The sequence below is a fragment of the Ixodes scapularis genome, unplaced genomic scaffold, assembly GCF_016920785.2.
Source record: "Ixodes scapularis isolate PalLabHiFi unplaced genomic scaffold, ASM1692078v2 PGA_scaffold12__126_contigs__length_90152505, whole genome shotgun sequence".
Lineage (NCBI taxonomy): Eukaryota > Metazoa > Arthropoda > Arachnida > Ixodida > Ixodidae > Ixodes > Ixodes scapularis.
In genome coordinates, this window is record NW_024609838.1 from 71,908,667 (window position 1) to 71,933,134 (window position 24,468).

Consider the following 24,468-nt stretch of genomic DNA (forward strand, 5'->3'; position numbering starts at 1 on the left):
GTCAGTTTGTTTCAGTCTTCTTGGAAAGCTTGATGACGAAGTCTTGGGGATCGCAGGGTTGGCGAAGCCAAGGAGGTTACCCCATGGTGACAATATTGAGATGAGGGTCTTAGATTAAACGCGAGCACTGAATGGACACTTGATTGGGGCTCGTGACAATCAAATTGTTTGACGAGTATTCGGATAGTGGCACAGCCCCCAACACAAGGGGAAAACCTGCAAGATCAGCGTCAGGATTGGCCGCCCAATCTGCGAGAGAGAGAAAAAGCGAGGCAGGCAACCAGAGCCGTTAATACTGAGAGAGTTCGGTCAATGGGCTGAGCTTCAAGCCCGCTAGAATCAGCAGATTTCGGGATAACACGAAATGATGTTACTTCTTCGTCCTGTTTATTCCTAAGAAATTGGAGAGTTCCTATGACCCAGAGCCACAAAATCGTCCGCTGGGACGGCTGAAAACGCAATAGAAAAACACGGCAAAAGAAGGGGCAGTACGAACATGTACCATCATTGAGTACGAAGATGACATCGGTACACAAGGTTGGTTGACAAACAGGCAACCCGCTGTATGCCAGCTGAGAAGCTGGTGGTAGCATTTTCAATATCGGTTCAAGGGCAGGTAGCGGTTTCCTATTAGTCTAATACTTTGGCACTGCTCGTATTTAGCCTCCGTAAATCGTTATCAGTGCTTTATTTGGATTCGACTTTTGGCCCTTAAATCTTGCCTTGATCATTGACAAACCCGGGGAGCACAGTCCCTCTTGCGTGCATTATACGCGCGTTGTGAATGAGATAGTTGGTTCATTGCTATATATAGTGTGCCAGCTGAACATGAAGGAAGGTTACATACAGAGAGAGATAGAAAAGGCAAACACACAAAGACCCAATAGTGCAATCTTTGGCTATACGAGTAAAAGAGGAGGAGGACGTCCCTCAGTTGTGTGAAATCAACGTTACTAAAACCACTCAGCTGGGAAACTGCCATAGAGACTGCTCTGAAAAAGTGGTACCGATCTGTACTCGAGAACCGAGGTAATGGCGATCGCAACGCCGCCATTTTTTCCTCAGCGGCCATTCGGGGAATTGCACGGCTGCTTGTATTGGTTCGCAAGTATTGCATTCGACAGCGTCCGCTGTGACCGTTTTATTTTGGCTTTCATCGGCCATTTTGGCGCCGAAACAAATATGGTGGAAAGGGTATCAGGGATGCTAACCCCCGTCTCCCGAGCGGACGCACCGGGAATTATTACCGAAGTCAGGACGCGCTACCTGAAATCACGGGTGAGACATGGTTCTATAAAAACAATAATAATTCTGCCGCAAAACCTTGTAAACTAAAGATTTAAAAAACATCACGCGCCTGTTATTTTGTACTTATCTCCAATAAAAGTTGCTACAAAAAAAAAAAGTGTTTTTTTTTCGTTTGCTTTTACGCAAAAACATGTTTTCTGAAAGCTCAAGGTGACCACAGTAAAGAAAAGAAGAATAAGCTGCCATCTTGGCACCTCAAGCCTGGGAGTGTCGTACTCTGGGAACATTCAGTGACTCTAGCAGCAGCCATATAAGGCAACATTCAAGTTTCAGCTCGTCAACAACAATACGATAACGAACGCTGTTATCGCATTTAGCTCGGTCTCGGTGGACGCCAGCGGCCCACGTTTCAACGGTGAGCTTCTCAACTGAATGTTCTAGTAACCTTGGGTGAAATGAAATGTAGGTAAAGAAACAGATTAAGCGAAACGCAGTTTTAAAAAGGGTGTACGGCAAGGGTATTCGTTTGAGTAACGTCCAACGAACAAAGATAATTTATGTAGGCGGAGTTTCAAGCTAAATAAAAGAGAAAGAATAAAGATAACTATTCTCTGTTGCTATATGGTTCTAAGTGAGACATAACTCTCCCCTGGTTCTTAAAATATGCCTACAGTGTCCGATTGAGAAAGATAAACCCGGCATTTTAGCCCTCCTAAATAAACGACGCATCTCAGAGAGCTGAAACACCGTGAGAACGATACGCTAGTGGTGGTGATAAGTTGTGAAATGTTGAGCTCATGATGTAAGCATGATCGAAAAATACAAAGAAAAACAAAAATTCTCAGTGAGCCGACGACCAACTTAGTCTGATTTGCATCATACCGATATTTGAGATCGTGGGCGCCTGTAGCATTTATTGCAGTGAAAAAAGAAAACAAAAAAACATGGCAATTAGAAATAAATTATTGTTTTTTTGTTCTGTCGCTGACAAGTTTTTTTGTTTTTTTTACGAAATTGCTACGCGCTCCCACAATCTCTAATCTCAATTTGATGACTAACAGGTTTAGGTGGACATTGGCTCATTGAAACTTTTGCTTTTCTTTCTGCACTAATGGCACTATATAATGATCTGTTTCTCGGCCTAATGCGCTACAGTCTTCCTGTTAAACATAATGTATCGCGGGCTCTTCTTAAAGAATTAGAAAGTGTTCAAGCACAAGCTCTCCGAGCTTGCTTAGGACTGCCGAAATGGACATCGAATGTGGGAACTCTGGCTGAAGCACGAGCAGTTTCGCCCGCCATTTTAAGGACACAAGAAACGTTGCGAGCTCATCTTCGTCACAAAACTCGAATACATAAGCATCATCTAGCAAATATCTCAACAGAGAGACCATCCTCAGGATTTGCCCAAGTAGTCACGCTTGTGGAAGATTATATTCCCAGATCATTTGAAGCGGCTACAATTCCAAGACATCCACCGTGGAAGTACCTCCACTCAGAAATAAGAACAAGTATCCCAGGGATCACTTTGAAAACAAAGATGCCTGCGCCAGTGATCACGCCGATTGCTCATGAATACATTAATCAATCATACAACTAATTCCGCCACATCTTCAACGATGGCTCTACAATGACGTCATCATCGGCTGTGGGAATCTACATTCCTTCTATGAGAACATCCATTAAGCAAAGCTGAGCCACGTCACCTCATCAACGCCGACAGAGCTCGCAGCAATTCGAGCAGCAGTGACACAAGCGGGAACTGAAAAACTTCAATTTTGGGCAATATTTGTTTACTCGAAGCCCGCTCTCTACACCCTCTCCTCAATGAAGAAAAGTAGCCCATATCTACAACTTGCACAAGATATTTTGGAAGCAGCTCGCCAAGCTTCGTGCCAGGTACACCATTTTATTTTACATTCGGTTCCTGCCCACTCGGGTATAACCGGAAATGTTCTTGCCGACAGAGCTGCTAGAGATGCCCGCGAAAGCATTATTAGTCTCCATTCCATTCTCGAGACCAGATGCAAGTAGCATGGTCAAAAACATTGGCCAAGAAATAACATCGTCTCTTTGAGAAAACCCTCAATACCACTATAGATATCTTTACAATATTGATCCTAAGCTACAGTTTCGGGCTCCGCGAGGTTTACCAAGATCAATGAAGACCGTGCTAAACAGCTTGCGGCTTAAAGTTGCGTACACCGAGAGCTACCTTCACAAAATCGGAAAAGCTCAGTCGCCTGAATGTGCATCGTGCGGAGGTGTTTATAACATCCAACACGTAGTCTGTGAATTTGAGGAGAACAGCCATGAAAGGGAGTTAGTGAAGAAACACCTTATCATCAAAGAGGAAGAAAAAATAAGCATCGACATTGTATTTGGTCTCTGGATGACATCTGACGGTTATAAGGCCACAGAAGCTCTTTTGGAGTTTTTGAAGAATACTCGTTTACAGCATAGGCTGCAGTGTTCTAAAGTGAACTGAAGTGGTAAATGACGCTTGCCATTGAAACACTCACATCCACATTTATTTTTAATTTTTTCCTTGTATAATTTTTTTAATTCTTTTATACTTCCTTTATATCAAATTTTTTAACCTTACCTTTCTCCAGTTCCTTCTATTTTTTTCTGTTCTTCCGTTCATTACACAGTGTAGCAAACCAGCACAAGGCGCTGGATAACATCACTGTTTGAAAAAAAAAAAAAAAAACGCCTACTTCCCTCGCTTGTTTTTCTTTTTACCTTTCGATCCAGAAAAAGTCGCGTGTTCAAAGTTTCACATTTTATCACCGGCGCTAGCGTCACATTCTCACAGAGTTTCAGCTTTCTGCTCTGCGCAGTTTATTTATGCGGGACGAAAAACCCGCTTTCATTTTCTCGATCTCACTTCGTAGAGCGAAACTAAGTTCAATTCGAAATAAAAAGATCAGTCCGCCTTGTGTAGTCTGGATCGGTTGACGGTTTAATTTAGAGATGACGCCGACACCAGGCGCTTTCCCTCGCTCCGCGTCCCAAAGTGCGGTGGATTGAGATGGGGGGTCAGACGACCCCCGATCGTAAATCGGGGAGTCAACATTTATGTGCCCGGTATACGGCGGCCTTGTTCCCGATTAGACAGCGATGTGCCGATGGTTGCAGCATTCGCTGGAAGATACATGCTTACCACTGTAGACGGCAAGCCGCCTAATGTAGCTGACACGCGTGTTTACGGTATACAGCTCATTTCGTAGGATGAATTAATTTAAATTAGAGTACTTAAGATAGAAAGTATTATAACACGCTTGCCAGTGATATATTTTTGTTTTGCTTTAAGAATTCATAACAATGACATCCTTGCTTTAAGCTAATAGAGCTTTTGGCGATTTTCATTACGTGTTTTTAAACCAGCAGCTTTAACGGCTTCGACTTTTGACCGCCAGGTGCCATGAATATATGATTTGCTCGAGAAGGCTGGAAAGCGAAGCTGCCGCCGGAGCTTTCTGTTCTAGCGGCTAGGTGCCATCATATGTTTGCTAGAGTCGCCGATACATGCCGACGACTTTCTTTGGTTGTGGAATTAAAGCTACGGGCACGTGTGCGCTTGCCCGCCTAGAGAGGCCACCAGCGTTGGCGCACACTCCTCGATTTTTTTTTCTGAAATGCCGCAGAAAGTTGTACGCGAGTGTACCGGAGTTCACTGACTTATTTCTGGGCGCTGGGTTCACGGTCACAAATTTTCGCAATATCTTTCAACAATGGGAGAATACAAACCACTGGGTATTTCCGTATTATTTTTGACAAGTCGCTAGTAGCTAGTTTAGCCCCGAGTAATTCGAAAAAGGCACGTGCGACTCCGATTTTTAAGTCTGGTTCTAGATACCCGGTAGAAAATTATTGCACAGTGTCACTTACGTGTAATGCTTGTAAGCGTTTTGAACATTGATTACGTCGCTCGACAGATAGTTTCTTAGATTCTCGTTGTTCATTTTCTCCTGCCCAGTACGGATTTCGTCGCGGTTACTCGTGTGTCACCCAACTGGCGGAATTCACGCATCTTGTTTCGATTGTTATTGACAACAAACAACGTGCATATTGTATATTTTTACAGTTTTGTAAACCCTTCCATACCGTGCCCCACCATTTATTATTAGAAAAACGTATACCCCTAAGAATGAATCACAACATTGTCAACTGGGTTACTCACTATTTGTCCGCCCTTAAACAAAGTGTTCTGGGGAAAGGCCAGAAACCTTTGTCAATTCTAGTAACCTCAGTGGTTCCACAGCTAGGGAAGTGTACTAGGGCTCTTGTTTTTTTTTTGTTTTTTTTTTATATTTATCAATGACATTTGTGAAAATGTACAATATTGTGGTAAATTATTTGAGGACAATTGTACAAAGTAGTCGAACATGAGGCGGACGCTTGTTCACTTTAGGACGATTTAGAAGTCCTGCAAGGCTGCTGTGGCCGCTGGGAAATGAGGTTAAATATAAAGAAAGTGTAAATATATTTTTTTTTTTATGTGGTGAAGCATGCCCAAATCAATATAAACTGAAAAATGTTATATTTGAATGTTCCGGCAGCTATAAGTATCTGAGGATTTATTTTTCGTCCCATTTAGAAGAGAATTATCACATTGAGTATACTCTTGGCAAGGCAAGTAAAATGTAATTTATCCGAGGCAATTCTAAGAATGCATCACGTAGCGTGAAACAGGCATTATATTCTTATTTTACCAGGTCAATTTTAGGATATGGCTGTGTCATCTGAGTCAGGACGCAGTTAGCTAAAACAAAAGTTAGAAATGTTTCAGAATCAGGCATTAAGGTATGTAAGATAATATTACGGCCCATACACAAGTTGTATAGAAATGAAAAATAGATTAGGTTGGGTCACTCTAAAACTTTGGAGAAGGTGTTTAAAGTTGACTTTTTTTCACACACTATATCATGAATGGACAGGTATGGAACGACGTTCGTGTATATTGCAGTCGCGTCATGCATCGGAAAGATTTGATCACTCGAAGAAAAGTGGTGCTTTTCTTTATCGAAGGGTCTGTTATTCTTCAAAATTTTGTGTTCCAGCCATTGGCGAATGGAGTTCACCTTCCCAAGAGTAAATTTCTGTTTCTAATGATACTGTCTTTTGTAAGAGGTTAGAAAGTTGTCTTGAAGCATAGAAAAATGTATTCTTCATTTATTTGTGTATGCATAAATTTTGAATATGTTCATTATGTGTACACCATCAATGTAACCCCTGTCGTTTCCTCCTGCGCGATTTCTCTGGTCAAGAGTGGAGTGCGTTCGTTTGGCGGAGGAGAGCGCCGCTGTATGTCCGAACACGTGCGAGGAGAAAAGAGCGCTACGTCGGCGCTCTGCGGCCAGCCGGCCTCTTGACTTCCGCTGCTGGCAACTAACCGGATATGGTTAGGTGCCAGTCATATATTACACATTCTTCGTTAAATACGTGCCCCAAATAATCCCTTTAAAAGAATGTCCTTTTTTATATCAGCGTCTGCCCTCTGCGTGGCAATATTACCTGGCAGCAAAGTGCAGAAAGAGCTTCTGGTCGTGCACTTTGCTGTTTGGTATAGAAATATACTCGACTTTTCCAGAAGGGTGCTACAATCAATACCACCCAGCAGATAAGGCCTGCGCCTTTCACCCCAATCGTCATCGCTTGTGGATCGGCGAGCAGCGCCGCCTAGCTTGCGTCAGTGTCTCAAAACGAGCAGGACTCATATCACGCGGGGACGCCGAGACGGACGCGTCTGCCGCTTTGCGGCGGCTCTCGTCGAGCTTCAGCGTATTTGCAGCTTGGGGCGGGATCCACCGAGGATGACGTCATCCGCAGGCCTTGTCTTCTAAAGGGTATGCAGAGCGCAAGTTCGTCTGCTTCTTGCACGGGAGTTACGGTGATGTCAGAACGCCAGCTTCTTATTGGCTGAATGAAAAAAAAAAAAATAGTGGGTAGACCTCGAGATTTCTAGCATTGATGCCTACCCTCAATGATAGAAGCCTCGAGGTCGACCCGCTATCCTTCCATCAAAGCCAATCAGAAGTTGGCGTTGTTTTGACGTTATCGCAACCCCGCGCAAGAAGAAGCAGACGACTTGCTCCCCGCATTGCTTCGGGCCGGTGCCATTTTCAGCGTTCCCACTTGCGATGCGAGGCTCCGCTCGCTTTCCTAAGCGATCAACATGCTTGTGCTGGGCTGTGAACATCGCACGCTGGGTTGTAATTTTGCAAACTTTGGAACGGTGTATAGGTTAGAAAAACTGTACATGAGCCCCCTATACCTTTGGCTAGGTCCCATCCATTACGAAGCGATTTCCGTTCGTCCGCCTAATGCAGACAGACATTACACGGTATTAACTAACGCCCCTCCGCGGCCACGAAAACGCGTTAAACTTTTACGATTCGCGATCCCGCCACGAAACGCCAGTCTGGCTGAGCGACCGATCAAGCGACTGCCCGCTGACGAAACATAAAACCATAGAAAGTCTGAAATTTTATGTCTCTCTCCTTCACTTCCAATAAAGTCTCCCCCACCCCCCTCTATACCTCACACACAAGGTTGCCAGCTCTATATTGGAGTGGTACTGGAGTGGCATCGACACATCCATTTAACTCGACTCGTATAGCGATGTTCGATCGAAGCGACTGCTGATGGTCAACTCCGTTCTGAGATGGACTGCGGCGTATACTTGTCCCCTTCTTCGTGTCCGTCTACGTTTACGCTTACATGTCTTTTGAGCATCATGTACAAACTGTAGCATGTTAACAAATCTGTATACTCTATGCCAGACCAATTTACGAATGAATAACGTCGCTGCATTCTTCGGCGGCACCAACGAAATCAGCGGTCGCGAAGTATTAACAAAGTAATCGTTAAGTTTAGAATGTGAGCACGTTGGTGGAACTGGACGGTAGTGAAATAATAAACAGTCCCGGTGACCGTTGTTCCAGTAACATGTAAGGTAATCGTCCTCTGTCTTTGTGAACCGTCATTCTTGCCAGCAAGGCCTGAAAGCTATTCGCGGAACACTTTCTCTGACAGTAATGAAGAGTGCGCAGCTTTGATGGGCGCTCAATGTATGTCTAAATTAATGAATGAAATAACCTTTATTAGGGAGTTTTATCAGATTCATCCGATAACTCCGATGACAATACCCGATACTTTGCCGATGCCTTTTTATTTGCATCTTACCACTATCAGGTATTATCGAAACAATCTGCTGGAACTCGCTTTTGACTAGGATAATAAGTAAAGGGGCAGGCTCCATTTTTTTTAATTGCTTTGAAGATAATATATATTTTTTTTAATTCATGAACCATACTAATATTATTTTGAGAGTGTCATAGAAGAGTGGTAGTGCGGGGCTTTGAAAAGTAACAAAAACGCGTGTGGTCAAATAATGCTTGGATCTGGGCTACTTGGTTTGACATTATGGGGTGTACTGCGCTGCGAAGTTACAGAGAAGAAACATGTAAACTATAAGACGATATGGTAGCCAATTTTTTTCGTCTAATCGTATTCCGAGCTTCATCGTTCGCTCACATCTGACTATCGTTTGACGTCACTGGCTGAATTTTCCACGTGTGTACCTTAGCTTTTCGATAGTATAACCGAGCTTCACTGAAAACGAACGTTTGTGTCTCGTAAAGGAGAGTTTTAGTATTGCGTGTGGGAGGCAATGCAGACACTGTATTTGCGTTATAGCGTTGAGTATTCTACACGGCGAATGATTCATACGTATACGATACGGTCCGATCTTTGGCGTGTCCGTTCGCTGCTGGCGTGTCCGTTCGCGTTCTGCTGTACTAAAAGCGCTGGTTTGACGCGCGCCGCATTGTTCCGCTGAGTGCATATACATGAGTCGCACGCAGTGATAACGCGAAGGTCTTTTACATTATTATAAAACTCTCTTCTAGTTCAAAGTTAGTACACTTTCGCTGTTTCCTTCTCTCCATTCACTCTTGCCCTTTTCTCTCCCCCTCTCCCCGCAAGAACGAGCCTCCGAGCTACTTCACGCAGAGAGGAGGATGGTATTCTTCTTTCTCGAATGGAGAAGGTGGTAACGGTTTGCCAAAGGTCCCTATTTCTTCTGTAACGTCGTAAGGTACTGGTTACAATTTTTAAAACAGTAGCGAGTCTTAGGATAGCGTACGCAAAAGCTTTGCGTGCGCAAATATTGGCGGCGTCGCCACAACGCATGAAACCGGATGCGAACCACGTTTTAGCGCTTTACAAGCCTATATTAGCGTATGCTATTTCTAAAAAAATGCGTGCCGCAAATAGTTTTTGCGTTCCTCCAAGGAGGATTCGAACCCCGATGCGCGAGAAGTTGGCTAAAGCCAAGACAAGCACAGTTAGGAAAATGGCGGCTCCCAGCATCACGCACGGCTGCATTGGCAGACGTCCTGTGCGACGTCGTTGGCGTTCTCGTGACTGCGATTTTCAATACAGGACGACATTGAATTCCTACCGGAGGTGCACGCCATAAACGTTTTGGAAAATCTAGCAAGGTAGGCAACGATCCCCCGCAACTTGTAGCTTTCGACGCACAAATGCTTATAGGCAAAGGTCGGTGTACGATACCCGTAAGGCGAGTTCACACCGGCGATGTAAAGCAGTCGCGCGATTCGACTAGATCGCATTGCAAAAAAGATAGATGTTTCCACTGGCGTGCGCGATGAGCGAGTCCAACGCCTTCGTTGGCGAGTAGTTTCTTCAAAAACTCTCGCTTCGAATGCCGCTGGCTGGCTCAGCCGCTCCGCGCCTGGATTGCATCGTAAAAAGTCGGGCCAGCTAGCGACTGCTCGAATCGCGTCGCTTGTTTTCCGCGATGATCGCTTTTGCGGTAAAAGTTATCGAGTGACTAGATCGCATCGCCGGTAAGAACGAGTCTTTATTTCTCTCCGAGGCGACGCGAGCGGCGAGCGGACACAACCGGTCGACCACTTGCGCCGTATTTTCACATTCAAGCAAGTTCAAGATGTTACTTTGTACCAGTAGCTTTTTATTATTATTATTTTCTATAGTTGCAGCATTTCGTGCGTGAAATAAAAATTGTTACTGTATCTTGGTGACGTTGCAAGTGCTAAATGCTTGAGTTCTGCTTCGCGGAGAGAAACGAAAAAACGCTAAATCTAAAACCCTCTTGGCGTACGTGCGATAACGAAAGCGGTAAATTTAGCGCTAGCGTGCGCTAAATTTGCGTACATTATTCTAAAACTCTCTACTAAAAAAAACAACGTAGTTACAATACGTATATCGAGTAGCGGGTATTCTAGTGACGTCACTCATTTTATTTTGTTTATTTTCTCTGAAGGCCCGAAGGCATTGCAGAGAGGAGTGAGTTTTAACACCAAAATATGCAAGTATATCTACGAACAAGGCAAAAATATGAACAACGGCTAAGGAACAATAAAAAAAAAAGCAGTAATCGCAATTTTAAAATCAGTTATAACGTGTCACACTCGTTACGTCTTCCCAAGACTTCAGAAAAAATCTCACAATTTTATCGTGATTCTTGGCGCCAAATGATACGAATAATTGCACTCCTCGCACAAACCTTCAAATGTTTGCCTTTCCTTTCCCCACGCAAACACTCCCACTTTAGAAAACCCAACCCCCACGCCCTTTGTCCAAGCCAAAACAGTAAAAAGTAACGCGCGTTATTTTTCTTCCGTATCGTTTTAATTTTACTGTGGAGTAACGTAAGTCAGTGACGCGTTTATTCTATTTGCAGGCAACCAATAACGAATACCGTTAGCTTTTTGTTTTGTTTTTTGGTAACGGCTACGACACTGCTGTTTTAAAACCAAGGGATGGCTCGCTCGCTAGCTTTGGCTTTGGTCCACGTCGAAAGCAGACGGATCGTTGTCCACTCCGACAGGAGAGGCCTATGGAAGGGAGGGAGGATTCGGTCTGTTCCGGTAATGGTGCAATTTGTGGTTCGTTTTATGGTGAAGTTCGCTCCCTCCTCTTTCCTCCGCCAGCTCGTTGTACGACCGCTATGTTGGGTCGTTACATTGACTGTTTTCGGTTTGATTGCCGGCTCCCTTAATCTTTTTTTATGTCCGATGACGTGTCCACTTGACCGTTTGTTGCTTCGCTCGATGCTGTCTGCCCAACATCTATAGTCGAAGCGGCAGTCGCGGAACCACTTGGAGGTAGGCCGACCGGCCGGCCAGCAGGGTGGCCATTACAGTATAGGTTGACGGGAGTATAGTTTCTTTTTTATATACGTGCGATCAAAACGTTCCGAGACTCATATTGTAGCGTAAAAAGAAAGGGCATCAGAGACCTTTGAGCGTCGATAATGTCTGTGCTGCAGCTCTACGCGTCCACAGAACGAGGTTTTTTAGCATAATGACGCAGCAAAGTTGCTGCTTTTGACTGCTATACCTGCGCATCACTGTGCAGAATTTCTTCTTGCTCTACAAAATTAGTCTCGGAGTTTTTTTTATCGCACCTCGCATACATGGTTAGGAAAGTTAGGAAAGCTATGCAAACTTTTTAATTATTTATTTTTGATTTATAGCTTGCGATTAAACGAAAGTTCGACGTGCTGTGTTGAGATTGCGGTGCTGTACGAGCAACTCGTAAATGAACCCGTTTCGGAATTATTCCACCAGCACAAATATTTATTATCTGGGGTGTAGTCGTCAGTGGCGCATCAATTAGTTCTCGAGCGAAGGGTCAAACCAAGAAACCTCCAACTGATGATTTCGCACGAAAACGCTCAGCGTGGATTCAATAAAAGTAAAAAAAAAAAAGCAATCTTCAGTTGCTGCTTTTTCACTTGAGGGAGCTTATTTTTTCATTTAGTAAATTTACCCTGCTGCACTTTATGTTCACTGCGATCGTGCGATCTTTTCCTTTTTTTTTTTTCTACCTTGTATTTGGGACCACTTCCTCTGGGGCAGTTTTTTTTTTTTCTACACCCGCTTTCTGTGCTACAGAACAAAGTACAACGAATGTATGCTGGCTAGTCATAATGAGGTACAGCATGTTCTCACAAATGTTCCACACTCGGATGATGATAGCCAGTGAAGTGAGCAGACTGAATTTCGGAAAGCTTCCAAGGTTCCAACCTGTGAGGCAAAAATGTATTTTTTTTTTCTCACCGTATACCAACCTTCGGCGTCAAGTAAAAAAAAAAATTAAAAAGATAAAGAGCTCTTTGGAGAGGGGGGGGGGGGGGTATTTGGAGTAGTTGCATTTAGTACGAACTATTATGAGTAGAGTAGACATACTTTGAAAAAGTAATTGAATTACATTCGAAGATACTTGGCAAGTTTTGCAAGCTGTTAATATAAAAAAAAAGGTCGGTAAGGGATGCCCTATTTTTGATTAGATCTCTGAAGATCACATTTTGCTGCGGTCTTTATGGCCTTAAAGAAGCGCCTTAGCTGCTGCGACGGGGCTAAGCTGATCTAGTCGGTTATGCATTGGGAAGAACCAGCTGTGTTTCTATAATATTGTGCTTCTATAACTGGTTCTTCTCAATTAACCGCTGCAATTGAATTTTACTCTGAAATTATTCAAAACATGCAACGTAATACGGGCCGAAATATTTTAGGGCGTGCCTTAGTTTGACGGCAGTTTGGGCTCGTGACGCATTTTCCCACCGCGATGCGGGAGAATGAACCTGTAGTCCGTCATTGCATATCATTAAGAGCCGAAGTATAAGTTGATTAGGCAACCAAACTTGTTGATTGATGGGCACGCAGTGAACGACACACTTGCAAGCTCAGGAGAAACATCGCTCCAAGCGAAAACAGTTTGAAAAAAAAAAAGTGTAAAAGAGGACAAATGGAAAAACAAAGGCGGGTGTACTTGGGGTTATCCATTTGGACTATTGTTGGCATTTAGAGACTACATTTTGCTCGTGCTCTGTTTTGTGTTCTCTGTTCGGTCGCTTGGCTCCAAGTTTGCAATCGGTTCAGCTTTGCCCTGGAGTCTTACGATCCCTAGTTTCGTAGATTGTTCCGGTGAAACTTTTTTTTTGTCGAAGGCTGCAGAATGTATTTGATATACTGAGTATAAGAAATGGAGAAATGTATGTAAGATAGAGTAGCACATACTTTAGACGAAATGTATTTGCAAGATACCAAAATACTACCAAAAGTATATGAAATAGAGTTTCTTGAGTAGAGTATTTAAGATGTGCAAAAATATGGTTTGAACACCCCCCCCCCCCCCCAATCCACCCTCCAATCCCCCCCCCCCCCCCCTCAATCCTCCCCCCGTCGGTGCGCCATTGACTCCAAGTACCATCAGGTTGCTGACGGATTTCCGTTCGAGTGTAAGGTCTTCCGTCAAAAAAAAGCGCTTCGTCCCAAGACTCACTCGTGGAACTCAAGCGTCGAAGCAATACAACCCAGAAGACAAGGCCTGCGGATAACGTCATTGTTAGATGGATCCCCGACCGGCCCCAAGCGGCAAACACGCTGAAGCTTCACCATAGCCAACGCAGAGCGGCAGACGCGTCCGTCTTGGCGTCGCCACCTGCTATAGCGTCGCGTTCGTCGCAAGACGCTGCGAGAATCGCTGGCTGGGACGCTGACGCAAACCAGGCGACGCTGCGTGGACCCACTCGGGCACAGAACGTGCGTTCTTTGTGGTGTTGGTCGAAGGCAGGGTCAAATTGGGGACTAAGCTCCGATGTTACGTCGCGGTCGGCTGCGACGCCGCAGGAGGAGTGCACCCCATTAGGCGTATTATAGGCGTTATTGATTGAATGTTTCTATATTTGAGGCAGGTCGAAGTCGTGCGTGCTCAACCCTGTCCACCACGTAAACGACCTCACGCCATATAAACGGGTCGGAGCAACAACAACAAAAAAGTGAGTTCGTTTGGGGTGGGAAGGGGGGGGGGGGGAGGTTGAGTCAAGCCCGCTTGGCTTTGTTTCTATGCGGAGAGCAAGTCGAATGCTTCTTGCCCAGGGGTTGTAAAGACGTCAGAAAGACGCCGACCTCTGATTGACTTTGATTAAAAGGATAGTGGATAGACTTGAATGCTAGATGCCTCGAGGCGTACCCACTGTTTTTTTCTTTTCTTTTTTTTAATTAGCCAATACGAGCTCAGCGTTCTGACATTATTGCAACCCCTCTGCAAGAAGCAGACGAACCTGTGCTCCGCATATTGGGAACGCCCGAGCTCAGTCTTAGTGTAGCTTGGAAACTGGCGGTGGCTATGATTCTATTGAGTCAATCAGCGCGTCAGCGTGAGACACGCTAGTCTATATCACTGTAGACGCTGACAGGGTAACCGATAAGGAGAAGCTTCTCCCACTTTTTTACACATTAGAAGGAGGAACGCTGGAGTGGAGGTGAGCCTGCTACTGACTAGAGTTGCGCGGAGTACAGTCATAGCCAAGTGCCGCAGAGAAGAAAAGCCGCTTTCAAACGGATTTCGAGCAAAAGCGACGCCTGGGACCAGGGGGAAGACCTCCGCTTTCCGCGCCCGAACAATACACCTTTCGGCTGCGTAAAAGAGGAAGGAGCCGCGAGGGGCAGGAGAGGAGGAAGCATCTTTTAGGCAGTGGCACAGAAGTATCGCAAGACGAAATACGTCTCTTTTCTTTCGTGTTGTAATCTGCGGGACACACACAAAAATATATAAAACATTCCATTTTGTGAAAATGGATGACCAGCGAAGCTGTTTAGCACACGACACAGACGTGACACAGAACTTTGAACAAAGGTACGAACGGATTTATTGTCTTTATGGGGGGTCGTCGTGACGAAATGTGCGCAGACACATTTATTGCTGTCTTGATCGGTGGTCATTATTTCGCGTGGACGACTATCGCCGCCCGGAGGAGCCGGAGGAAACTAGACACGCGCAACGGGACCACCACCCGGCGGAAGGAAAGGAAACTAAGCACGCAAGCGCTTGGAACGACGACAGGGAGAGGGCGGTGCGAGCGTAGGCATGAGGCTTTTGTTGACGCACACGAACAATCCACGGGACCCTAGCCATAAAAAGCTTCGCTGTAAAAAACTGAGCAGTCTTGCGTGAATACACAGTACAGTTACAGCGATAGCTGAGACGCAACAAGGCAAAGTGGTTGGGCGCCGCTGTCGCGTTCACGCACCATAGGGTCACGAGCACGCGTCTCGTTGTTCTAACTGCGACGAACGGCGTGTCAGCGTCTTTCTGCGTCTGAAAACAGGTGCGACGCTAGCAAGTGGCGATCTCTGAGCCGCCTGGTGCGGCTCAGAGATTCATTAACGATCTCCTAATGCGCAGGCCTTTGTCTTCTAGCTGGTATTGGATGTATGAACGCGGCTTGCGCCACCTAGTCGAAGCTTTGAATTTCAACGATAAAGTTGGAATTAATTAGGAATAATAAAGAATTTTCTACCGCGACGTCACGGCCACTATGACCGTCTAGAGGGCGCTACACGAGACCCATACGTAAAGTTCCTTAGTAAGTGGTTCCTGAAAATAGCGATCATTCTTTGAAGCACCGCCTGCGTGACGGCGCATGTTTTAGGAAGTGAGTGGCGGCGCACAGCAGAACGGTGAACGGAATGACGCTATTTTGTTTTTACGGAATGTGCTTCGTCATTAGTTTATTTGTCGCTACCTGTAAAAAGAAGCATCGAGAGACTTTACATATAGGCACGTGTGTGCTTATCAAGTGTCCATAAAGTCGATTGCGAAGGCTGCGGCGTAGCTTTGTGCTAACACGCCCGCTTCAAACGTAGCGGACTCAGGTTCGAGCACTGAGGACACCGCGGCGGAGAGCGATTTCTTTCGAGCATTTCGCGATATCGACAACGGTTGCCCTATGCCCTACGCCCACCTACGAAAAGAATTACATGAACTACAGAGGACTCATTTCCAGTCGTGGGAAGAGCCCAAAATAGCTATCGCTGTAAAAACCGACCGGCTTCCTTTATGCCTCATCTCTACGACTTGCCCTCCTCTCCTAGCGCTCTCCGCGAGGAAAGTGTCAGTAGGATGGTGCGCCGAGGAGTAGGGAAAGGATGGTGAGCAGTAGGTAGGTAGGGATTACGTGACGTACCACCTTTAATCGTAAAACATTTTTTGACCAGGTTTTCGACATTACGTGAAGCCTAGATAAAAGCGTGGCCGCGAGGCTCAACACTGATTGGTCTTCAATGAGAGGGGGGGCGGCGAGGCCATCGCCGTAAAAAAGCGTTCGTGCGAGCCGGCTATTGAGCCCAGACCGTTTAGATTACTAGAGCATTTTCCTAGCATGTCACGACCCATCACCGTAAGTTGACGTGTAATTTGGCGGGAAAGCACTGCGGGGCATCTGCTCAGCGTCCGGCAGATGGCAACCCTAGCTGTCACACATTCTAACGCGAAACGTTCTTTGACGAGCTGTTCGGCATTTCGTGAAGCCCAGATATAAGCGTGGCCGCGAGGCTAGACACTGATTGGTTGACGGGTGGGAGAGGAGGAGTGAGGTGCTCGACGCTGATTGGTTAGCGGGAAGGTCATGTGACCAGAGGGGTAGGCGAGGAGGAGTTCGACCACCTGTGCGCATTGAGGGTGAGGAGCTCGGGAGTATGGGAGGATCTGGAAGATCACCAGATTTATCAGCCCGATTAGCGATGGTATCGCTTCATTCTAGGAACAACTATCAAGTGTTCACATGGTACGCGTTAAACTATTTAATGAAGAGTGCTGCAAACGTAGGCGTCTGGCGTTTGGAAAATCACAGTATCACTAAAACGTTTGTGATGCTGGAACGCTTGCCATATGTAAGACAACTGACTAGCAATTTGCATATACATTTATTGGGTAAAAACAAAACAAGTGGAGTGTTTCAGAAAGCGGCCACGGCAGCGCTCGCCTCCTCATGCTGTTTTTTATTGTTCGGTTGTTTTGGCTCTTCATATTTTGGCGGCCCAATCCGGCGCGGATTGCCCGGGATCGGTCCTTTGTATATACACTTTTTTTAATAACCTCATTAAAGCGCGAATGACGTACCCTCGACCCGGTGCATTCTTTGATCGCCCAGTGTCACAGGGTAGGCGACCGCCAAGGGTATGGGCGAAGAGGCTTAGAGACCCGCGTCGTGCTTGAGTTAGTTCCAAGTGCTTATTTTTATTGTGTTAGAAGTTTCGAAAATATACTGCTTTCTAGCAATTACTGCGTCATTGTCAGGTGGACAAATAATTTTGATAAGCGCAAGAACAGTCACGGAAAGTGTGCGATGAGCACTAAACGTGGCAGCGCAAGCGTGACTAGGCTATTGCGCTTCACATGCTCCGCAAGGATCCTTATTTATAAGGTCAGTCGATGGCGAGTGTGAATCGCGACGGCTTTGTATCAAAGTAATCGTCATGCTCACATATAAGGCAAGCGGATTGATTCCGACCCGGTGCCGGAGCTCTGATTAGGTCATTACTGCAAAATATGATTTTGCTCCACGGCATGTGAAGGGCATGAAAAGGTCTATGTGCCAACACTCAAGATGCAATTACCAAATGGAGAGAGCTTACCTGCATAGTCTACATAAAACGGCTCATTTACATGGCCAACTTTTTGCGACAACTCGTGGAAGTAAGATTTTCGAAGGAAAAATAATAATTATAATTGATTGACGTTGTATGATACCCAGGCAATTAGAGTCCTCGGGAATGTCACGACATTTTGCCAAGAAAAGCAGAAATTGACAAATTTGTGAACGTAACCCATAGAATTCATTGCAAAACAACAAAAAAAAATGTGAGCCGTGAAATAGGAACTACAGGCGTCCACAAGTTTTATTACCACTTATTGATATTCTATGATTGACATCTAAAATATTTCCGGGGAACATTGCGATGTTTGTTGTTCTTCTGTAGAAACTCCAATTTTAATGCATGCGCCGAGGTGTTGATGTCAAAGAATGCTGGGGATGGTCCTTCATTATGCAAACTCAATTAAAACAGCGCTGTGTCCTGTCGGTATACCGATGCTTCGTACTGGCCTCCGCGCTGAACTACAAATCACTCCACCGCCTTCCTTCTTGTTATTTCGAGGAGGCAAGTTGGTGGCCTGTCATTAGCCAACTCAATACAAACGGCAAAGTTCCAGCCAAGTGTAGCCAAGTTTACCCCATACCCACACCGTTGCCATGAGACGGCTGTGCTGCCCCAACCAGCCGCTGACGACAACGTGGGCGCCGCAATTCTCAAGATGGCGGTGCCCTTAAGAAAACAACAAACTCTACAGACATTTGTACTAAAAAAGGGGAAGAGAGAAAAGGGAAAAGGGCTACAATCGCTTTCCTCCTTGCTGGTGTGTTATGGGATCAAGCGAGCGGAAGACCCGGATGAACGCCATGGACGCCTGTGTTCCTTCAAGTTCGAATGCTTTCTTCGCGGTTTCCCTTATTTTATTTTACTTTCAGAGGAAATTAGCGCTAGCGGAACCAATGACAACCGCCGGTCACTGGGACATCATTGCTCGGTAATAGGCTGCACGAAGAACAACCGAAAGCGCAGAATATTATTGAATGACATCTGTCATGTGCACGGGATCCGATAAGGTAACTGCGGCTGCAATGTCTTGAGACTCCATCGCTTTCCAAATGACCAGAAACTCCGGTGGCAGTCAGTTGCGTGACGTCCGTAAACAAAAAAAATAATTTTCCCCAACGTCATTCCCTCGAGTATGCTCGGGACATTTCGTGAATAGAGCGCGCTCCGAACTTACGGCCGTACCCTCGACGAACACGGGCTACGCTCGCAAGGTGAGCGCAAGTTTTCTTGTGAGAATCGCTGTTTCAATTTGTAACTTTTCGTAACTTAGTTCATCCTACTGCTTATATCTTGAAATTATAACATTAAATAGATTTTATCATCTACAACGCTCATTTCGTTTCCGCCGCCGGATGTGGCTGGGAATTGTCGAAAAGTTAGTTCTATCGGTATCTCTTATATGCAATCTCCTGCGCGATAGCAGCGAGCCCTGAGCTAACGTTGACAGTCACAAAGCGACCGGGTTCATCTTACTTTAAAAATTAGTACATAATGTAGCTGGAATAAAATTTGAATTTGTACTGCTGAAACGTGCTCAGGCATCGATTTTGAATCGTTCAATCATTGATCGATTCCCTCCAGCAACGGGCCCATCTCGATTTCGCTTTTTTCGGTTCTAAACAAACGAGACGCTCGTCGACACGGGATCCTCAATTAATACCTTTAAAAACATCTGCAAGCCGGGGGGAGCTGCCTACGTTATTCGGAAATAAATGCATTGTGGTCGTGAAGGGATGTCGTGAATTGACGTTGGAAAATTGAAACCGAAACGTTGGCCAAAAGGTACCCCAGATGCTTTGTGCGGCACTGCGTCGCTGGAATCACTTGGATTTTGCAAGAGGTCTATTCCGGGAGCTTCATTGCGCAAACCTTGTTGAGAGAGACTTCGGGGAGGTGTTCAAAAGGCGCCTTTGTAATGCGAGACCTCTGCAGTACTTTGTATTGGCGACGTGATCGATCGAAAGCGTCGCGGTGGTCGGCCCCCCACGATTGGCCGAATGCTGACTTTAACGTCACCAAAGGATTTCTCATGGACGGAAATTAGGGTAATCTAAGATCTTCGATTTTGACGGTGTTGGCAGTATTGCTTTAAAAGCAATGATTTCCAGCTTCCACCATGCTAACTACAAACACCATCGAAATTGTTGTTCACAGAGTAATGACCTCACGAGAGGTAACCATAGGAGGGCGCCACCCAAACAATAGGGAGTATTCACTGGCGGCCATAGCTGTGTGCGCGACTGCTGGGCGCGTGCTGACGGCGAGCTTCCACAGTTATTTTTCAGCGTGCATTCCGCATCATCAAGATTGCCCGTCTTAGCAGCCTATTAATGTGACCTCGCTCTGAGCATGCGCTTTAAAGAGCACCCACAAATATGGCGTCCAGTGAATACTCTTCTGATATTAGTTGTTGCACGACAGCAGGCGTTTTTGGGGCAACAATTGAAAATAGTTCGTTGCATAATGCTTTAGACATATGTCTGATCTTGTCTCCTTCAATCCTTTGCTCATTAACCCGTAGTCAAAGACGAAGGACGTGTTCAATGTAGCTTGTGGCGGACCGGGCAGTGGCTTCGTAACGGCATAAGACTTTGTCCTGGGCATGCCGTTTGCGACTTTCTGATTTCTTGAAGGCTTCTGGGAAATCCACCGCGAAGCCGTCCCGGGAAATGATGTCCTCCCCGTGGTTGTTAAACCACTGCAGGGCATTATAAGGTGGTGGTGGTGATGTTGTTTTAATAAAATAATCCAAAAGAAGAGGTGGGATGCAGGGTGATAGGTTAGTCTCCCAGGAGAGGGGACATCTGTATCACCCTGCTGGAAAGTGGGGTGAAAGAGGGACAGAGGTGAAGAAGGGAGGGGAGTAAGTGTACATCATAGATGGGATCCGATTCTTCTTGATGATGACACATAGTCAAGGACCGCTCGGAGAACACTTGTTCGCACTGCACGTGATCCCGTAGGAAATAAAACCTTTGTCGTATTCGGAGAAGGTATGGCGGTTATATTCACATTTCCAAGGAAGCTTTTACGACAGTCTGCAAGTAATGGGCACGTCCATAAAATATGGCCAAGGTCTTCCACCACGTTACAGGCTTCACATAGCGGGGAAGAGGAGCGCCCAATGAGGTGGAGTCGTGCTTTTGTGTTGGCGCATCTGACTCGAAGTCGATGAAGAAGCGCCTGTTCTTTTCTCTTAATTTTTTTCCTCGGAATGAGATGTGGAGGAGATCCTGCTTCTGTCTCAGGGTCGGGGTGTAGCGTTCTAATGCTTCTTTGAATAAAAGAATTGGCCGAATTATATGTATGCACAAAAAAACGTGGTGAGCTGACGGAGTGGGCAGTTGTGGCAAGAGCATCAGCGTCCTCGTTACCTTGGATGCCGACGTGGGAAGGAATCCATTGAAAGTAAAAGGTGTCTCCATTTCTGCCTGAGGCTTGTGCAAGCTCTGCAGTTGTCCGAGCAAGAGGGGAAGCATCCTCCAGGTTCATGAGTTGGCCGTAATGCTCCTTTTGAATCCGTGAACACCGCAACCGATCGGGGAGCTGGAGGGAGGGGTGTCTCGGTGATTGCTAGCCAGATAGCCATTAATTCAGCTGTTGTGGTATCGAAGCAAGTGTCAAGCTGTCCCATGTTGCTGAGGCCAAGTTTCGGGACAGTGTACGCTGCTGTAGCTGTGTTGTTCTTAATGCTGCCATCAGTGTAAATATGTAACATTCTATCGTATTCTGTGTGTATTAGTTCTAGTGCAATTTTCCGGGATATCACCGCTGCTACCCGCCGACGTTGTGGTAGGTCAGGAATCTCCGAGGCAACTTTGAAGAGTAACTCCTGATGTGGTGGCGGCAGAGGTGGGACGTTTTCTGGATAGTCGATTGAGTCACGGAAAGCTTTGGCGACTTGACCAAAGCGAGAATGATGTCGGGATGCTAGTGTGTCAATGAATTTGGAAGTTGACTGGGCACGGTGAAGTCTAGTCATGTGACGTAGAGCCCTCTCATGGGCCTGCAGCTCTAGTGGTGAATCCCCTGCTTCAGTTAGTGTAGGTAGGCACTGCAAAGTTTTAGGGAGGCCCAAGCATATGCGTAAAGCTTACCTGTGAAAGAGCTCAAGCTTCTTCCATTGCGAGTTTGATATTGTCGGAAGAGGGAGAGCGTAGAGGAAGAGGTTTACAATAAGTCCCTTATAAAGGCTCAGCATTGTATTTTGACTGCTTCCCCAGTCACGACCGGCGATGCGTTGAATTGCACCGAGAAGCTTTTCAGCCTCTGAAAAGACTTTTTTTACAGCAGGTTGCCAGTTTACTCTGTTGTCAATAATGACACCGAGATATTTGACGGTGTTTTCTTTCCTAATTCGCTTGCCATGTAACTTCAATGATGAATATTCACCTAGAAGGCGTCCACGTGGTCGGTAGGATAGTGCAGTTGTTTTTTCTGTAGATATTGTTAGCCCTGCATAGTGCAAAGATGATGTAGCAACATTGAGGGCGCGTTGCCGCCTGGCTTGTACTGTGGTAGATAGGCGGGTGGGTCCAGTGCACCACAAAGCAATATCGTCGGCGTAGATCGTGCAATGTATTGGAAATGTTTCCGACTGAGGTAGTGCAGGAGGAAGTCCAGCCATCACTATGTTAAATAGTAGTGGGCTTAGGACACTTCCTTGTGGGATGCCTTGAGTGCTATCTCGTGCAGAACTCTCTGCTCTTGGTAACTTTACGTAAAATGTTCTTCCTCGGAGAAAGGCTTCAATGAAGCGATATATTTTCCCACCAATTCCAATAAGTCTGAGACGTTCAAGAATAATTGTCTGCGGAAGAGCATCGTAAGCTCGATGTATATCAAGAAACACCGCATGTACGATATTCTTTTGTGCCTTTGCTTGTTTGAGGGATGAGGCCAGATCTCCTATTGCATCTGTAGTTGAGCGACATTTGCGAAATCCCGAAATCTGATGAGCAAAGGAGTCCGTCTGCTCTAGCTGCCAGATCAAACGTCTATAAACCATGCTCTCCATCAATTTGCAGAGGCAAGAGGTAAGAGAGATTGGTCGGTATGAAGAAGCTTCAGTTGTTTCTTTTCCAAATTTAAGAATCGGCGTTATTGTCGATTGCCGCCAGCATTCGGGAATGTCTCCAGAGTTCCAGATGTCGTTGAGATGAGTGAGGAGTACAGTCTGATGTTCGGTGTCGAGATTTTTTAAGGCCTGGTTCGTAATTCCGTCTGGCCCAGGTGCGCCTCGTCTTCGGCAACGAGAAAGCACGAAGGTGAGTTCAGCGAGCGTAAAGTTGTTATCAATGCAGACGGTGGTGTGACATGCAATGTCCGGCTCATGGGCGGAGGGGGCATCCCGTGGAAGGCTTACTTTACGCGCAAACTCGTTTGCGAAAATTTCGGCCAGGCTTGACATAGTGATGTTGCTTTTAATAGCAATAGCCGCAAAAGGACAGCTGGGGGAAATCGGAGTGAGAAATCATTTTACTGTTTTCCAGGGTGTTCGAGACCCCGAGTCTGTGTTTAGGGAATTACTCCGTTGATGCCACTGCGTTCTTCCGAGCCGAACCGTGTGTCTTCGGAGCACAGCCTCTATTCGCCTTGATATGTTCCAGTCTTCCGCCTCGTCTGTTCGTCTAGCAACTCTTTGAGCTCGCCGGGCTGCCGCACGAAGGTTTAAATAAGTGAGGTCAGGGATGGGCTTCGTTACGGGGAGAGTTATAGTTTTGGTGGCTGCATTGAGTGCTGTTGATATCGCGCCCTCAATTTCAGGTATCGGTGGGACGGACATCAACTTGGATAGACAAGAACGATATAGATCCCAATTGATCACTTTATGAATTTTTTTCTTGATTGGGATACTTTTTTGAGGCGTCAGTCGGATAGGAAGGTGGTCACTATCCCATGGGGACTGCTCGATGTCCCATACCATTTGGATGTCTTGGGAAGCAAATGTGAGGTCCAGCACGCTGGCATTTCTTAGGTGTGCTCGGATAAAAGTTGGTGTCCCTGAGTTGAGGCATTTGAGGTCGAGGTCCCTCATAACGTCTAACAGTGCTGTGCCTCGTGATGTCGTCACATCGCTACCCCAAGCGGGGTGATTAGCGTTAAAATCTCCACACCATCCTAAGGGACCCGGACAGCGTGCGCGAATAAGCCGTATTGATGCAGCATCCCAAGGCTGACCTGGGCGAACATAACTGGATATGATTGTAACGTCCCGCCCAGACAAGCGCAAAGTAACGGCAACGTGTTCATCAATTACGGTGTTAATGTCGTCAAGGTTGACCTCCATTTGCTAGATGTATCGTTTCACGAAAAGTGATGCGCGTGACCTTCCGTCCGGATGGGGTGTTTTGCTGTGATATTCGACGTATGGTGAAAGCCTGTGTGTACCTCGCTGAAGATATGACTCTTGAAAAGCAAGCACATCCGTTTGGGTTTCTCTCAGGCGCTGGCGGAGTTCTGGTAGGCGTGGTTTAACGCTGTTGGTGTTCCATTGAATAACTGTAGGGAGGACTTGTGCGGGTCGTGTCCTAGGATGTCGATTGGTTTGGCAGGGTTTACCCATAATGCTGGTTATTCAACCCATCATGAAGCACTGAACATTTTAATACTGTTTCCATTGAGAGCAAAGCTTGAACTTCAGCAAGGCCGCTTGCTCCCGGTAGGGATCGAATGATAGCTTTTAGAGCCACAAATAGCATTTTAAGCAAACGATTCT

At 46.0% G+C, this 24,468-nt stretch overlaps 1 protein-coding gene across 1 annotated transcript in view; it reads right to left on the reverse strand.

Annotated features, from left to right (window-relative positions):
• LOC8052308 (lactadherin) overlaps window positions 1-24,039 on the reverse strand; it is a 115,535-nt gene extending 91,496 nt beyond the window's left edge. The window contains exon 1 of the mRNA XM_040213485.3: window positions 23,931-24,039. Within this exon, the coding sequence (XP_040069419.1) occupies window positions 23,931-24,039 (109 nt within the window). The remainder of the gene's footprint in view (window positions 1-23,930) is intronic.
• Window positions 24,040-24,468: the final 429 nt, after the last annotated feature.